At 45.8% G+C, this 18,941-nt stretch overlaps 1 protein-coding gene across 1 annotated transcript in view; it reads left to right on the forward strand.

Moving 5' to 3' along the window:
• LOC125448738 (AP-1 complex subunit sigma-1A) overlaps positions 1–7,528 on the forward strand; it is a 45,163-nt gene extending 37,635 nt beyond the window's left edge. The window contains exons 4-5 of the mRNA XM_059642647.1: positions 5,986–6,123; positions 7,438–7,528. Coding sequence (XP_059498630.1) covers positions 5,986–6,123; positions 7,438–7,485 — 186 coding nt within the window. The 3' untranslated portion in view covers positions 7,486–7,528. The remainder of the gene's footprint in view (positions 1–5,985; positions 6,124–7,437) is intronic.
• The last annotated feature ends 11,413 nt before the right edge of the window (positions 7,529–18,941 follow it).

Genomic DNA, 18,941 nt, shown 5'->3' on the forward strand with positions numbered 1-18,941 from the left:
ACCTTCTGAAGGGACAATTAGGGATCAACAGTAAATGCTGGCCTGTGCGGCAACGTCCGCAGTCCCATCAAGTAATTTTTTTAAAACTGTTCCGGGAGAGAATGGTGCTGTTGGACCCCCTTTTCTGTTCCTGGATTCAGAAGCTGTTGCAAAGGCACCATTGATGTAATTTCTTCTTATGGAATCCCTCCAGTGGCCCATTGAATTCACACTGACTCTGCAGAAGAGCATCCCACTCACACCAACCCTATCTCTGTAACACTGCATTTCCCATGGCTAACTCACCTAACCTACAAGCCTCTGGACTGAATAGATAATATAGCATGGCCGATCCATCTAACTTGCACATCTTTGGACTGTGGGAGGAAACCCATGCAGAAGTTGGGAAAATGTACAAATTCTGCACAAACAGCTGAGAGTGGCATCAAACTCTGGTCCCTGGTGCTGTGAGCCAGCAATGCTAACTGCTGAGCCACCATGCTGCCCCGGTGTTTTGAGGTGCTCATTGAAGGTCTAATCCTCCAGAGGATTTTTAACTGGCTGTTAGTCTTTCAATGCATCCCCTGCTCATGCCTCTCTAGACAGTAGTGGCCGTGGGTTCAGAAGATGCCATCAGAGGAGCCTTAGTGAGTCACTGCAGTTTCCAATTGCCCCCCCAACCCAGAGTAATTGCCATACTCAGTTGTGGCAGGGGACCCCCAGGTAGACAGCGGGAGAGGTGTCCTCAACACCTCTCTGAAATGACCGATCATCCCTCTAGTTCCTGGGAGTCCCAGTACGTGGAGATCCAAAATTGGAAAGTCCAGTTCGGAAAGGTACTGTGCACATTAGTAAGTTTCATTTGGTGCATGTGATATTGGAGGGTCGGAGAGAGCGCAGGAACCTCCCACACGTGTCCCTGCTTGGCTCTTTAGGTGCAATCTCCCCCATGTGTGGCCAGTTTTGAACCCATCATACCCAAGTAGGGTAATAAGTCACCCTCAATTCTGTCAAAAGAGGAAATGAGACAGCAAATCAAAATGTAGAGCTTTTTTTAAACTTTGCCAGCCAAGAGGAACCTTTTCTTTTCAGACTCTGTCACTACCGAAGTCATGGGGGTCTAATTTTATTCAAACCATTGAGGTGTTAGATACCATGTCTCAGACAGAAAAGTGATGGGATTTGAGAATAGGCCTGGCATTTGGCACTACTATTCATGTAAAGGCAAACCTCCAACGTAGGCTGTCTGGAGTGAACAGCCGGTTCTGCAACTTCTATGTAAGAAGCTAACATAGACTAAATAAGGCTTATAGAATTCTCGGGATTGTAAACAGATTCGTAGAGTATAAAAGCAAGGAAGTGATGCTACACCTTTACAAATCAAGGGTCAGACCACATTTGGAGCACTGTATTCAGTTAAAGCATGGAGCAGTACAACACAGGAATAGGCCCTTCAGCCCACGATACCAAATTAAACTAATTCCTTCTGCCGTTGGTCCATATCCCTCCATTCCTTGCATATTTATGTGCTTATCTAAAAGTCCCTTAAACAGCCCAAATGTGTCGTCTTCCACCACCAGCCCTGGCAGCGCATTCTAGACTCCTATCACTCTTTGTGTAAAATAACTTGTCCCTCACATCTCCTTTCAGCTTACCCTGCTCACCTTAAGTGCATGCACCCTAGTATTAGACATTTCAACTCTGGCGGGGGTTAAGAAAGATTCTGACTGTCAACCGTACCTATGCATTTCATAATTGTATTGACATCTATCAAGTCTCTCCTTAACCTCCGCTACTCCAGAGAAAACAACCTGAGTTTTTCTAGCCTCTCCTTTTTAGCTCACATCCTGTAATCCAGGCAGCATCCTGGTAAACCTCTTCTGCACCCTCTTCAAAGCTCCATATCCTTCCTGTGATGTGGCAACCAGAATTGAGTGCAGTAGTCTAAGTGTGACCTAACCAAAGTGCTATAAAGTTGCAACATGACATCCTGACTCTTGTACTCCATCCCCTGTCCAACAAAGACAAATAAGCCATACTTCTTTACCACCCTATCTACGTGTGTTCGCTTTTGGGCACATTATTTAAGGAAGGATATTAGAGCTGTAGAGAGAGTTCAAAAGAGATTTAATCGATGATACCAAGAATGAAGGATTTTAGATATGTGGAAAGGTTAGAAAGATTGGGCTTCTACTGTTCAAAGCAGAGAAGATTAGGTGTTCAAAATCATGAACTATTTTGATGGGGTAAATAAGGATATTCTGCTTCCGCTAGTTGGTATGTCAGTAACTAGGGGTCACTATTTAAAGATTATCAGCAAGAGAGCATGGATTGAGAGAAGGAGAAACTTCTTTCCTCAGAGAGATGTTAGGATTTGGAATCTGGGAGAGTTGTGAAGGTGGATTCCATGGGAGGTTTCCAAAGAGAAATAGATATATATTTGAAAGCGATGGAGTGATAGGGTAGCTCTTTCAGGAGCCAGTACAGACATAATGATTGAATGGCCGCCTTCTGGACTGTAAAATCCCCTGATTGTATAATATAATTTTGCAAATAAAGTTATATTTTATGGACAGTCTAATCTGCTCCATCACCATATACCGTGCACACCTAGACTTTTACAGTCTCACAATCAGCATAATTGTTATTGACAAAAGTAGTGGACAAACCCGACCAAGATCAAAGGTCCCTTCTCACCCTGTGAAGCCAGCTCCCACACCCACAAGTGCATGTAATACTCAAGCAGATCGACTGAGCCAGCAGCTTCTATTAATCAATCAATACAATGTTTGCAGAATGCAGGCAAGTTCACCAGGCCAACAAGTTGGGGATTCTTTTGACCAGAGGGTTAGATAGGGTGGATAGGGAGAGCCTTTTTCCTAGGATGATGACGGCGAGCACAAGGGGGCATAGCTTTAAATTGAGGGGTGAAAGATATAGGACAGATGTCAGAGGTAGTTTCTTTACTCAGAGAGTAGTAAGGGAATGGAACGCTTTGCCTACAACAGTTGTAGACTCGCCAACTTTAGGCACATTTATGTCATCATTGGATGAGCATATGGACGTACATGGAATAGTGTAGGTTAGATGGGCTTGAGATCGATATGACAGGTCGGCACAACATCGAGGGCTGAAGGGCCTGTACAGTGCTGTAGTGTTCTATGTAACATTTTGTATTAAAAATTTTAACAGCGAGAGAGCGCACTTGTTACAGACTGTTTAAAAAATTCTGTTTTTTCTGAGAGCTGCTCAGTCTAAAATTACTGGAAGTTGGTGAAACTAAGAAACAGTCCTCCTCCTGAATTAGAAAAATGTAAAGGTAGAGCAGCATTTCCAGAGGAACTTGCATCGACAGTGCTTCCACCTGTGATTTAGCATGCACAGATAAACCAGATGAGGGGAAAAGGAGTTGGGAGGAATATCTGGTTGAAGTAGATTAATACACACCTAAATAAGGATATAACCCAGAAGCACATAGCCTCTGCATTGTGGAAGAGGCCATTCAGCCCATCAAGTCCACACTGAGCCTCCCAAGAGCATCCCCCCCCAGACCCACTCCTCTATAATGCTGTATTGCCGTGGATAACCCACCAAGCCTGCACATTGCTGGACTCAAGGGGGCCATTTAGGGTGGCCAATTCACCTAACCTGCACACCTTCATACTGGGAAGAAACCCAGACAGACACAGAGAGAAAGTGCAAACTCTTAATAGATAGCCCAAAGCAGGAATTGGACCTGGGCCTCTAGTGCTGTGAGGCATTAGTACTAGCCACTGAGCCACCGTGCTGCCCTGTAGTTGCCGTAGAGATTAGTCAACAGTGGTTCATTGAGCAGTTTTCTGGCAGGCAGGGGAGTATTGTGAGCAGTTTTGGGCCCCGTATCGAAGGAAGGATGCGCTGGCCTTGGAGACTGTCCAGAAGAGATTTAGAAGAATGACCCTGGGGATGAAGGGCTTGTTCTGTGAGGAGTGGTTGAGGATTTGTACATCTGTACTTGATGGAGTTTAGAAGGTTGGTGGGGGGGTGGGGGGGTGGGGCAGGACCTTAGTGACGCTTGCAGAATGCTGAGAGGCTTTGATAGCGTGGACATGGAGAAAATATCTGCACCAGTAGGAGACACTAGGAACCAAGGGACAGCCTCAGAATGAAGTGATGGCCCATTAGAACTGAGATGAGGAGGAGTTTCTTCAGCCAGAAGGTGGTGAATCTGTGGAACTCATTGCCACAGAGGGATATGGAGGTTAAGTCGTTAAGTGTTTTTAAGACAAGAAAAGTTCTTGATTAGTAAAGGCAATCAAGTGTTATGGGGAGAAGGCAGGAGAATGGGATTGGGATGGTAGAACAAACTTAATGGGCTGAATCGCCTAATTCTGCTCCACTATCTTGTGGTCTTAACATGTCAGGCAAAGGTGCAGTTGAGTGGAATAAGGAAAGAGGCTTTTTATCTGGAGTGAAAGGCTTACGAGGTCAATTCCTGGAATGGCGGGGCTATCATATGTTGAAAGATTGGAGCGACTGGACTTGTATACACCTTGAGTTTAGAAGGATGAGAGGGGTTCTGATTGAGGCGTATAAGATTATTAAGGGATTGGACATTCTGGAGGCAGGAAGCATGTTTCCGCTAATGGGTGCGTACAGAACCAGAGGACACAAAAAATAAGGGGTAGGCCATTTAGAACAGAGTTGAGGTAAAACTTCTTCATCCAGAGAGTGGTGGATATACGGAATGCTCTGCCCCAGAAGGCAGTGGAGGCCAACTCTCTGGATACTTTCAAGAAAGAGATGGATAGAGCTCTTAAAGATAGTGGAATCAAGGGTTATGGGGATAAGGCAGGAACAGGATACTGATTGTGGATGATCAGCCAGGATCATAATGAATGGTGCTGCTGGTTCGAAGGACCGAATGGCCTACTGCAGCACCTATTGCCTATTGTCTATTGTCTTAACTGCATAAACGTTGAACAGGTTAGGACTAAATCCATCAGAGTGAAGAAGAATGAGAGATGATCTTATTTAAACATGTATGATTTTGAGGAGTCCAGACAGGGTGGATACCAGAAGGATATTTCCACTTGTAGGGGAGACTAAAACTAGGGGCATTGTTTAAGGATGAGAGGTCTCTTCTTTTTTTTAAGAAGAACAAGGAGAAATGTTTTCACGGAAGACTTTGCAAGTGTGAAATTCTCTTCCCTAGAACATAATGGAGACTGGTTCTTTGAATTTATTCCAGGCTGACTTCAATAGACAAAGTTGTGGGGGAGGTGGTGTAGACAGAGAAGTGAAGTTGAGAACATAACCATATCAGTCGCTACCTAATGAGTTGTGCTGCAGGTTTGAAGAGCCAAATGATCTACTCCCGTTCCTAAGTCCCAAGCTCTCATGTAAAAATTGCACCTAACATCAAGAATTAATCGTCAGGGGAATAAAATGTGTAATTCTTTAAGAAAATTACCTTAACTGACTGCAAGGTTTGAATTTTTGCAGAGATCTTGGGTTAAGTATGGCTCTATACTGCACAGAACTGTGCATCAAAGCACTGATGCAACAGGGGCAGCTCGGGACCAGCCTGAAAGAATAAAAGGGCATCACGTGGCTGAGTGGTTAGTATTGCTACCTCAGCGCCAGGAACCAGGGTTCGATTCCACCCTCTGGCGACTGTCTGTGAGGAGTTTATACGTATTCCCTGTGAGTGCATGGGTTTTGTCCGGGTGCTCTGGTTTCCACCCACGATCCACAGATGTGTAAGTTAGACGGATTGGCTGTGCTAAATTGCCCAATAGCATCCAGGAATGTGCAGCGTACGTGGATTAGCCATGGGAGAAAGCAGGGTTACAGAAATAGGTTAGGGGAATGAGAATGGCGTTGGGTCTGGGTGGGATTCCCTTCAGAGGTTGCTGTGGACTTGATGGGCTGAATGGCCTGCTCCCACACTGTAGGGACTCTAAGATAGGAATCTTGCAGGGGTAGGCGAATCTTCTGGTGCTGCTAATTCCTGTCTGCTTGCAGGTCTGTGAGTTGGATATCATCTTCAACTTCGAGAAGGCCTATTTCATCCTGGACGAGTTTCTTATGGGAGGTGAAATTCAGGACACGTCGAAAAAGAACGTGCTGAAGGCCATCGAACAGGCAGACCTCATGCAGGAGGTAGGTTGGACCTCTTGTGGTCCTGCGTTGTATGTGCCTGGCCACTACGTGTGGGAGTTCAGAATGGGAGAGGAGCAGGCACTGGAACAACTGAAGAGTCAATCCCCTTATGTATCTCTCGGAGTATTGCTCAGCAATTGGTCCCTGCAAATAGCACACAGCTGACAGGAATAAGACATCCTCGCCCCACACGTGTGTGATGCTTTACTCATCGCAAATGGATTTTTACCCGCCCACAACCATCTGGTGTTCTGGGAGAGGCCTAATAGAAAACTGATTGAAAAACTCAAACCATGGTTGTAATTACAGGAAAAGTGGTCATAAACACTTGATGCCTAGATGAAGGCCTTTCGCCCCACTGTGCCTGTACTAAGTCTTTCGTAGAAGCGGTAGGGGCAGCACGGTGTCTCAGTCGGCACTGCTGCCGCGCAGTGCCAGGGATCCGCGTTTGATTCCAATCTCGGAATGGCTGTGCTAAATTGCCCTATCGTGTTCAGGGTTATGTGGGTTAGCCATGGTAAATGTGGGGTTACAGGGATAGGGCGGAAGGTTGCTCAGTGAGAGTCAGTGCAGACTGAAGGTCCTCATGGCCTCTATCTGCAATGTGGAGATTCTATGATCCCACATCCTATGGTTATTTAAACCGTTACCCCAACAATTCCCAATCTGTTGCTACCTCTCCAGTGTCTTTATGGATTCACCTCCCTTTTGGAGGAACACTATTCCAAATCCTGTAGGGCAGGAGAGTCTGGGAAATGTCCATTTCCTGGTGGTTACAACTGCCCAGAAACTGAACCAGGCCAGTCATGTAAAAACACAAACACCATGGCAACAAGAGCAGCTCGGAGGCTGGCAGTGAGTAACTCACCTCCTGACTCCATCTGCTACTCCTCCACCCATTTGATCAAGATGTCGCTATATTTCCAGATAAACACCTTCACTGTCCACTATACCACCAATCTTGGTGTCATCCATAAACGTACTAACCATTCCAATCCAAATCATTTACGTAAATGACGAATAAACATAGACCAAGCATCAATCCCTGTGGCGCCACAGGCCTCCAGTTTGAAAAACAACTCTTTACCACCACCCTCTGTCTTCTACCTTCAATCCAATTTTCAATTTACTAATTGAATATAAGTTCCATTGACAGCTACAGTGAGATTTGAGCCTGTCTCCAAAACATTAGTTTGGGCGTGCACCAGTATCCCCACGGTTGATGAGCGAAGACCTTAAACCCTTTCATTGTACAATTCTGTCAGCTTCACTATGATTCTGACATTGATGCAAGCTTTTCTTTCCCCTCTACAGGACGATGAGTCTCCACGCAGTGTCCTTGAGGAAATGGGGCTGGCTTAGCTCTACACGCCTGACATATGGCTACATGGAAATTGGGGGGTGGGGTGGGGTGGGATTTCTCACTTGATTGGGAGAGGGTGGGGTGGGGTGGGAAAGGGGTGGTGATTGGGACCAAAAATCTTTGACCACAAAAAAATCTACCTGTGCTGTATTGATCCTGTGGAGTCCCTGTCTGAAGTTAAGAATTGACCTTCTTCACGTCCAACTCACGGGTTTGAGGAACGGATGAGGATGTGTTTCCACTCGAGCAATGCCGAACTGAGCAGTATCGAACTGGGCAATAACGGGGAGCAGGGTCGAGAATCATGGCTGGAATCTTTGGTGGGCGGTGTACCAATTGTAAAACGGGCTGGAGTCTTCATTTCTCGACCAACAGGCATGACTGACTCCCTCTTGCCCAGTGACCTTTTGTGTGAATGGAAGGACTTGAGCAGGAGATGCTTCTTCTCCTGCTCCTCCTATTCCTTTATGCATCTCTTGCAGTCAGAGGGGACTGTGAGAGTCTCACTGGGTGCAACGAGTTGACAGCCTTTGTGCCTGCCAACAGGGGCGCGTCATTTTCATCGGACGTTTCCAATCCTTGTACACCAGGAATGAGAGCTACCTGTCCCCTCAATCGAAGAAGACCACCTATGGGCTCACCATCATCAGGCAAAGTGGTGACACCTTCTGCAGCCAGTGCCACCTGCTAAGCGAAGTCTGCAACTGCATTGATGCCCAAGGGAGCATATGACACAATGGTAATAGATAGGAGATCTTTGGTGGGATGCTACATTTTGATGTGGAAGGAGGCTGTAGTGCAATGAACTGTCATTCAGGAGTTGTGCATGGGCTGCAATGCTGGCATCCAATTGGTCTTCACCACAGAATTATTTCCACCCCATCCTTCGACCCTCACTGTTGAGTTGCTTCCAATCACGATTTTACACCTGCACTGTCTAAGGGGGGGGGGGTTCAGTCTCGCTGCCTTGAAAAGATGAGGGTGACTGTAGCTCATCCATTTGAACATATGTGCATTCTAACAGGCAACACAGGGTTTTACCATCAACAAGGATTTCATGGAGCTGATGGTTTCAATGTTGCTTTACGCCCACCGGCTGGCCAATAGGGGGCGGTGGATTTGGATTAATTGGTGATGTTTTGCTTTTGCCACATAGTGATGGTGTTCCCCATGGCAATATGTGGGTTGGCCACCATTTTTGCATGCACCTGTTTGGTTGGGGCAGTGTATGGGGGTGATTATCGGGGGTTGGGGAAGGGTGGAATAGATCAGTCAATGTCCTTTCGCATGATGTCCTGACTTTGCAGTCCTGGAGCCACGTGAAGGTGCCTATTTGTCGGTTACCCAGGTGAGTCTGTGCCTGCTCACTGTGTGAGATCTGGTTTCCAACTTGTCCATCCTGTGGGCAATGTCTGCCCCCTGCTGTGAGAAATTCCATCTCCACAATACACTCGTTAGAGCTCAGTGCAGGTCCCCCTGGGGCATGAACGCAGTCCACCCAAGACCCTGATTTTTTTTAAGTTAAATATATTCATTCTTGGGATGTTGGCCAGCACTCAATGCCCAAACCCCCTTGCTTTGGGCGTGAAGGTTAGACCAGGTAAGGTTTCATACTCTGCAGGACGTTAATGAACCAGATGGGCTCGTCTGGCAATGCTCATCTTAATTCCAGACTTTAACTGGATTCAAATTCCAGTATCTGCCATTTGACCATCACTTGGGTTTGTGGCTTCCTGGTCCTAGTGATAAAATACTACTCTGGATCACCTCCTTGTGGTGATATCATAAACAGCAATCTTGGGGCTTAAACTAACGTGAAATTGACTGCAGATGTGGGGAAACAGTTCTAATCACAACTAGTGAAATGTTTCTCAGTCAAATGTCACCTATTATCAAAATGGTGACTTCCAGCAGTCCAGATTTTGCACCAAGCAACTAGATCTTATTTGTTTCTTTCTCTTATGAAAAGTTAGTTGTTTCTCATGTTTCTGAGATGCCGGTATTGTTCAATCTTATTCATTTTGGAAGGGAGAGGATTTTAACAAAACCAGAAATACTACTTTGGGCCAAATGTTAGGAAAGAATGGATATCTTATGACAAGATTTCCCAAGGTATTTTCCAACTTTTTTTGTTTGTTTTTGGCTGGGAAATTTCAGGCGACTTCCAAACCATTGGGCGGCACGGTGGCTCAGTGGTTAGCACTGCAGCCTCACAGCATTAGGCCCCATGTCTGATTCCACCCTCAGGCAACTGTCTGTGTGGAGTTTGCACATTCTGCCCGTGTCTGCGTGGGTTTCCTCCGCGTGCTCAGGTTACCTCCCACGGCCCAAAGATGCGCAAGCTAGGTGGGTTAGTCATGGTAAAATGTTTGTAGTGTTCAGGGATGTGCAGGCCGGGTGGATTAGCCATGGGAAATGCAGAGATAGGGCAATCGGATGGGTCTCGGTGGGATGCTTTTCAAAGAGTCAGTATGGAGTCAATGGGCTGAATGGCCTGCTTCCACACTACAGGGGATTCTATGATTCTAGCAAAAACGTACCAGCAGCATTCAGCATATAATTATTAAAGTTTGCTTTCAAAAGGACATTATATAATATATTGCACAAGATTAAAAGTCCCGGGCACTCAGTACCAGGACTGCCACGGATCACAAAAACCTGGTCTACCTCTACCAAACAAATGCCAGGGCACATTTGTAGATGGATTATTACCTTGCAGCCTGGTCACTGCAACCCACCCAAGTGTTCAGCATAAGGAACTCATCTTCTGATGGGAGACCATTACAAGGGAGGCTAATGCCATTTTGTTTCTGTGACCCCCATTTGGGGACCTATAGCTCTATGCTGCTGTCTTATCACTTTTTCCGTGTGTGTGTGTAGTTTCATTCTGGTGGCAAGACCAACATTTGATGCCTGTCCCTAATTGCCCCTTGAATTGAGGGAAGTTAAAGGTCAACCCCATCAGCCGGGGTGGGGGCCTGGTTGTCACGTGTAGGCCAGACAAGGTTAAGGGCAGTCAGTTTTGTTCCCTGTTCCATTTGAAATCCAGATTTTTGTTAAAGTTAACAACTTAGCATTGCAGCTAGCAGAATTCTGGGATTTGAACAGGTCCCCTATGTGATGTTATCCACCGATTGCTGGTATTCTCAACACACACAGTCTCCCCACATTTGTCCTGGCTGTCCATTGCCTCGATGGGCATGTGGCAATGGATTCTGGGCCCTGCAGTTTATGAATGGGTTTTAATGACTGTTGGGGAGGGATAGAGTCACATGTCACGGACCCTTCGACCCAACTCGTCCACACTGACCAGGTTTCCTAAACTACACTAACCCCGTTTTCCTGCATTTGGCCCACATCTTGCCTCAGGTTGATACCCCTGTTATGCAAGTGTAAAGGGCACTAATGAGAGCTGTTGCTACGTCTTTATTAATGAGAGAGTCCCCAGCTGGAGTTTTGCATCCAAATTTGGCCGCAGCACTTTTGGAACAGTTTCAAAACCTTGGAGTGGGTACCAAGGGCGTTTAACAAAAGGGCTCTCGGCTGGATAATTCTACAAATGATCCACATCGAGAAAGCAGGGCAGGTCACAGGCAGCTGACAATTAGTGAGTGTGTGTGTTAAACTATTGCTCTCTATCACAGCCAGAATGATGTGGGACTTGATCTGAATTCACACCCTGCCCCTGTCTGAACAGAATTTTGAATGGTTATTTTTGAGTGTAAAGATCATGTAAATCTGTGAAATTTGTGTTTCTATTTATTGAACATTAAACAGCTGCATTACACACATCAAAACACGTATTGCAATTAGTAATTGTCATTTGCATTTTAATTTAGTTGGTTTGGCAGGACCAGGCAGCTGAGAGATGTGAGAACGTGAGACTTTTATTGTTACGACACACACTGTGTCCCCATAACACATTCCTGGGTAGGGTTGACATTGGGTTGGATACAAAGTGAAGCATCCACTGTCCCCATCAAACACTCCCAGGACAGCAGGCAGTACAAGGATGGATATAAGGTAAAGCTACCTCTGCTCTTTTAAACTGAAAGTAAAGATTCCTCTGCTGTTTTAAATAGAAGGTCACAAACTGCACTGTCCCCATCAAACAGGTAGAGTACAGAATTACATGTAAAGTAAATCATCCTCTACTCTTATAAACAAAGTAAAGGTCCCTCTGCATAGTCCCCTTTAAACACTGTCGGGGAGGGACAGCACAGTTACAGGCAGAGTAAAGCATCCTCCACACTGTCCTTCACCAAACTCTGCCAGGAAAGGGATAGTGATATCAAAGTGTGAAGCTGGATGAACACAGCAGGCCAAGCAGCATCTCAGGAGCACAAAATCTGACGTTTCAGGGCTAGACCCTTCTTCAGAGAGCATCTGATGAAGGGTCTAGGCCCGAAACGTCAGCTTTTGTGCTCCTGAGATGCTGCTTGGCCTGCTGTGTTCATCCAGCTTCACACTATTATCTTGGAATCTCCAGCATCTGCAGTTGCCATTATCTCAGGAAAGGGATAGTGTGGGGTTAGCTACAGAGTGAAGGTACCCCTATGCTGTCCCCCATCAAACACTCCCAGGGTAGAGAGAGCAGGAACTGCACATGCTGGAGAATCTGAGATAACAAGGCGTAGAGCCGGATGAACACAGCAGGCCAAGCAGCATCAGAGGACCAGGAAAGCTGACGTTTCGGGCCTGGACCCTTCTTCAGTAAATGATGAAAAGACCCTTCTGAAGAAGGTCCTAGGCCCGAAACGTCAGCTTTCCTGCTCCTCTGATGCTGCTTGGCCCGCTGTGTTCATCCAGCTCTACACCTTGTGCTGCCCCTACCCTGGGAGTACAAGGGCACAACATAAAAGTTCTCTCTACCTTTGTTGAGTTATATATTGTGTCTACTCAGGGTTGGTGCCACTTTAGATCTATTTGAGTTTCTCCTCCTTACCTCAGAAGGAGGTGGGTCTTAAGTCCCACTTCAGTGCAGACACTGTCAAAGGTGATGTTAACAGTAACAGTGAAAGATAGCAGCACTAGTTGAAGAGGGCACTTTAGTTGTTTTTTTTTCTCGCTCTCTCTCTGTCTCACTCTGCTTTTGTGCTCCCTGTGCATGATGCATGTCTTATCTGTACATGACTGCATGGGGTAACTTGCCAATATGACTTCATGCTACCAAGCTTTAGAAGGGCAGAAAGATTACTTTGGTAATGCACGTTACCATCCCTGATTATTTCAAATGTCTGGCTGTTACCAAAACAGAAAGTTGATGGAGCTGTTGGGAAGATGGATTTTACATATGTGGAATCCAACTCTTTTGTAAACACAGAGAAGATTACTGACGGAAGTTGCAATGAGCTCAAATAATGTACAGGTTCTGTCTCAATGGGTGTGTAGCACTGGATTCTGTGCCCTTTAGTTTAGGGAGAGGTATGATAGCTTTTGGGGAGGGATAGACCTTGGTTATGAGAATGTTTCCAGGTATGAAGTCTCCAGTCGAAGGGACAGATTAGAAAACTATTGTTCAGCTTTGAGAGGAGGAGGTTCAGAAAGAAACGGAGACACGTATTTGAAATTGCAAGGGCTCTGCACAGAGTTGGGAAGAAATAAATTGTGCCCACCTGTGGAAGGAAAAGAGTCAAAGGGTGTTGATCAAGCAAGGAAAGCCAAAAGCAGCAGAGAAGAAAACTTTATTTCACACAGCGAGCAGTCAAGATATGGAAGTCACCACCTGAGAGGATGGTGAAGGTCAAACTATGTCTTCTGAAAGGATTCACACAAAAAGAGAGGAAATGTGGGGAGAGGGTATGAGGAGTGGGACTAGCTGATTTGCATTCGCCAGTGTATACTCAATGCGTTGACCTTTTTGTGCACGAGCCATTTTATGTTTTGATGGCCTTTTGTGATTCCCTTTGGGGACTGACGGTGACAAATGTATGTCAAGGCATGGAAATCACAGAATGGAGACCATCACTTGCCTGGAAAAGGTAAGAGGAAATTGTGCTTTTTTTATGCAAAATCAAATTACCCATGTCATTTGGGAGCTATGAAATAACTATGAACTATGTGTTCTACATACTATGGAATCACCTCTAGACCTGTCCAACTCTGAGCACACCTTCCAAACCCAGACCACTGCCACCTAGAAGGGCAACAAATACATGTGAACACAACCCCTTTTAATTTCTCGTGTGTGCCACTCACCCTCTTGACTTGGGAAATATATTGTTCCTTCAGAGTCACGGGATCAAAGTCCTGGAACATCCTCCCTAATGGTACTGTGTGGATGCCGCTACACCGCACGGACTGCAGCAGTTCAAGAAGGCAGTTCACTCCCAACTTCTCAAGGGGCAATTTAAGAAGGGGCAATAAATGCTGGGCCCATCCAGCAGTGCCCACATCCCCTGAAAGAATGAATGAAAAAGAATCACCAATCCCATCACTCCTGTGCACACTGGCTTATGCCAAATCCAGGTCCAGCAAATCCTCAACTTTAAAATTCTCATCCTCATTTTCACATCCCTCCCATGAACCAGGCCATTTAGTATTCCGATTCCCAGATACTCGTCAGTCCTCCATTGGTGGCCATGCCTTTAGGTGACAGAAATCCTGGTATATCCTCTGTAAACCCTATCACTTCCATTGTCTTCCATAAATCAACCCAGATACTAATTGCATGCTTCATTTTCGAACAGTCCAAGAATCCCTGACACACTTATCCACCAGGGAGTTCCTGAGATCCCTGGGTGGCACAATGACTCAGTGATTGGCACTGCTGCCCCACTGCCAGGGATGTGGGCTCGATTCCACTCTCGGGTGACTGTGTGGAGTTTGCATGTTCTCCGCACGTCTGCGTGAGGCTTCCTGCGGGTGCTCCGGTTTCCCCACAGTCCAAAGATGTTCAGGTTAGGGTGGATTGGCCATTGCTAAATTGCCCCATGGTATCCAGGGATGTGCAGGCTGGGTGGGTTAGCTGTGGGAAATGCAGAGTTACAGGGAAAAGTTTTGGGGGGCGGTGGGTGGTGTCTGCGTGGGATGCTCTTCAGAGAGTCAGTGTGGACCTGATGGACCAAATGGCCTGCTTCAATACTACAGGGATTCTGTGAAATTCACTGGCTCCTCCACTGCCAACACAGCTCACTCTATATCACAAGGGAACAATCCATTAATTTTAAAATCCAGTCCAGCTTTTTGGAGCTGCATAAGCCTCTGACGATGTCTAAATATAGCAAAATGGGGCCTGTGCCAAGTACCAACCAATTATATCAAATACGTCAACTGTGACTCACTTGCCATCAAGATGCAACTGGGCCCAATCAAACTGTAATGAACCGTGACATTGCTGCCTTCAACCATCCAAACCCACAGCTTTCCAATTAAGAACAGTGTGCAGCTAATTGAGTTTCATCAGTGTGGTATTACCAACATCTTAACACCTTGGTCTCTCTGGTTGGGTTTTGAAGGGTGGGAGGGAATGACTCAGCTCTGGGATTTGTCTCCACAGTTAATTCACACACCCCTACCAACCATGTTTTCTCTTGCCTTTTCACTGGATTATTCACGGGGACGTGGGCATTGCTGGCTGGACCAGCATTTATTGCCCATCCCTTGTTGCCCTTTAGAGGATGCTAGAGAGTTGCCTTGAACTGCTGTAGGGACACCCTGACAGTGCTGCTATGGTGGAGGTTTCAGGATTTTGACCCAGCCACACTGAAGGAACAGCAGTATATTTTGAATGCAGGATGGAACTTGGAGGGCAACTTTCAAGGGGTGGTGTTCCCATGTATCTTCTGCCCTTGACCTTCCAAATCATTAACGGTCATGAGTTTGGATGCTGCTGTCTATGGAGCCTCGGGTGAGTTTCTGCAGTGCATCTTGTAGACAGTACACAATGTTGCTGCTGAGGGTCAGAAGTGGATGTTTGTGGATGCAATGACAATCAAGTGGGGGTTGCCTTGTCCAGCACGGTATCGAGCTTTTTGAATGCCGTCGGAGCTGCACCCAACCAGGCAAGTGGGGAGTATTCCGTCCCACTCCCTCCTCATGCCTTGTCGATGGTAGACAGGCTTTGGGGAGATAGAAGGCAAGTTGCTCGCTGCAGGATTCCCAGTCTCTCGAGCACATGATCCAGATAGACACACCCAGTGCAGGATGGAGGATGTGTAACGTGATCAGGTGTGCTCAGTATTGGAATGAAATGTTAAATCCAAGATCTTATTTGCCCCCTTGGGTGAATGAACAATACCAGAACATGAACTGGACAATGTTTATCTCTCAACTAATACCTCACAAAGCAAAGACCATTGTCTGCTCATTGTTTCATATCACCATTGGTGGGCTCTTGCCATGCACTTTTGAAACAGCTGACATCTTGCCTTGGCTGGAACCTCTGACAGGAAGCTGCCAAGTACCCACGTGCTTGGATGCCCAATGACACCATCAAATTGTCTGAAACTCAGATTGACAAGCGGCAAGTGAAAGGCAAGTTCATTGAACGCTAAGGACAGCAATCGGAGGTGGGCACTGCAGGGCAAGAATTTGTTGACCACCCTTCATTGACCCTTGAGCTGAGACGCTTGTGAGGCCGTTTCAGAGAGGGTTTAAGAGCCAACCATGATGTCACTGGGTCTGGAGTCACATGTAGGCCAGACCAGGTAGGGATGGTAATTTCCTTCTCCCAAAGGACAGTAGTGAGCCAGACGGGGTTTTCCCAACAATTAATTCATGGTCATTATTAGATTAATTTAGGATATCTGGTCAGCATGCATGGGTTGAACCAAAGGGTCTGTTTCTGTGCTGTACAAATGCTTTATTGAAGCTTTAAATTGTATTACTGTCTATTCTGTTGTATTTACCTCTTCCAAGGTTTTTTAAAATCTGTTATTTTGAAATAATGTGTCTCTCTGCTGCTTGCTTAACTTTCCAAAATTCTTTTGGAATTTTGTGCCCTTCATTTAGTGATCAAAATTGTGGATAATTTCTTCTTCTCAGGCTTCACAGCCCAATGCAGTTTATATATTTCGTTTCAAGTAAAATGGACTTTTGTTTGACCTTTCATGGTCTGAAACGTCAAGCATTTCCTCCTACACATTTTTTTTTCAAAAAGTATTTGTCATAACTTCACCCATTATGAATGTTCCCATTGAAATAATCACTTTAAACACCAAGCCCTGGTCCTCTTCAAACTTTTTATTCTTTTCTGACTTTGCTACTGTTACTAGACTCTTCCCAAAATGTGTTAAGCTTTCCCATCTTCAGTTTTAAATTCTGAGGCCTTCCCAACTTTATAGCCCCGTTCTATATTTATTCTCTGACCCTTTCCTTGCAGTCAGACCCTCATCGAGCCAAGTATCAGTGGCTGCAATATTCATTGTGAAAGTAAAGAGCTCTCATTGGCACCATAGTAGACCTATATAGCATAGAAACAGACTTTTTGGTCCAACTCGTCCATGCTGACCAGATATCCTAATTTAATCTAATCACATTTGCCCCATATCCCTCTAACCCTTCCTATACATGAACCCACCCACATGCCTTTTAAATATTGTAATTGTACCAGCCTCCCCCAATTTCTGTGGCAGCTCATTCCACCCTCTGTGTGAAAAAATTATGTCCCTTTTAAATCTTTCCCCTCTCACCTTAAACCTGTGCCATCTAGTTTTGGACTCCCCTACCTTGGGGAATAAAAATCTTGGCTATTCACCCTATCCGTGCCCCTCATGATTCTATAAACCTCTATGAGGGCACCCCCCTCCCAAGCCTCTGACACTCCAATAACAATAGCCACAGTTTATTCAGCCTCTCCCTTTCGCTCAAACACTCCAAACCTGGCAACATCCTTTCTGAACCCTTTTCAAGTTAGCAACATCTTTCCTTTAGCAGGGAGACCAGAGCTGAAATGATTATGATCCTTCATGATGCTAAAATGTGAGTGAGACGGATAGGTAGGGAGAAGCTGTTCCTCACTCAAAAGAGGGGGAAAAAATGTGAGGGGCTTGGGTTTAAGAGTGATACAAAGCAAAGCTGATATGAAGAACAAAATACTTTTCATACAGAGCATAGTTAGGGTCTGGAATGCACTGCCTGGAAGTATAGTGGAGGCATGGTCAGTTGTGACATTCAAGAGGGCATTGCTGATAATTTGGATAAAAGTAGCAGGTAGGGATGTGGGAGAAAGGCAGGAGAGTTGCACAAGGTACAGAACAGATGTACATACAATGGGCTGAATGATCTTCTTCACTTCAGCAATTCAATGATTCTCTAATTTTACAGTCTTTTTATCCATAAAGGTACTCCCTTTCTTTCCTTAGTTTTCCCTCCACCTTTACCTTATGGGGCTTCTGTTGCTCATTACAGAGCTCCCTTTGCTAAATTATTTGTGTGACTGCCTTTTTTTCCTCTTGCCTTAGCACTTCTTACCGGCTTCTGAGTGAAGTTTTGCTTTCAGAATGGTTTGAGTGCCTTTCCGTTGCTTGCCTGAACACTGCAGCTCTCTCTGTCTCTTACTCTCACCCTCTCGCTTGCTCTCTCACTCTCTTGCTCGCTCTGTCCCTCGGGTAATCACATTTCAGCTGCTGAATCGTTGTATCTTCTTAAATTAGTAATGCTCTTAAAATGGTTGACTTTTCTTTTCTTCTGAAACTTGTGGATATTTGCTTCTCACAGCGGGGAGTCGGATCAGCACCAGATCAACCATGTGGTCTTTTTCCAGATGATTGCACTTGGCATAAGACCATATGACATGGGAGCAGAAGTGAGCCTTGTAGCCGTTTGACTCTGCTCCAGCATCTTGTGGTATTTGCCACCTCTTGCCAGTAGGTGGCACCAAGTAAGCATTGTTGAGGTTTCATTGCCAGCAAATAGCCTTTGTCTTGGGCCATTCTAGTAATTAGTGGAAATGATACTCATTGCTGTGGATCTGGAGTCGCATGTGGGCCAGGCCAGGTAAGAATAGCAGTTTCCTTCCCTAAAGGAGATTAGGGAACCAGGTGGATTTTTCCTGACAATTGATTCATGGTCACCATTAGTTTGTTTGTTACTGAATTCAAATTCTACCACCTGCCATGCGAGGCTTCGAGCCCAGAGACAGTAGGAACTGCAGATGCTGGAGTCTGAGATAACAAGGTGTGGAGCTGGATGAACACAGCAGGCCAGGCAGCATCAGAGGAGCAGGAAAACTGACGCTTTGGGTCTGGACCCTTTTTTCAGAAATGGCGGATGGGTAGGGGATGATAGACGGTGGATAGAGGAGCAGATTGGTGGAGAGAAGACGGGCAGGTCAAGGAGGCGGGGATGAAGTCAGTACAGGTGAGCCTAGGTAGGGATAATAAAATGTGAGGCTGGATGAACACAGCAGGCCAAGCAGCATCTCAGGAGCACAAAAGCTGACGTTTCGGGCCTAGACCCTTCATCAGAGAGGGGGATGGGGGGAGGGAACTGGAATAAATAGGGAGAGAGGGGG

Source organism: Stegostoma tigrinum, chromosome 45, assembly GCF_030684315.1.
Source record: "Stegostoma tigrinum isolate sSteTig4 chromosome 45, sSteTig4.hap1, whole genome shotgun sequence".
Lineage (NCBI taxonomy): Eukaryota > Metazoa > Chordata > Chondrichthyes > Orectolobiformes > Stegostomatidae > Stegostoma > Stegostoma tigrinum.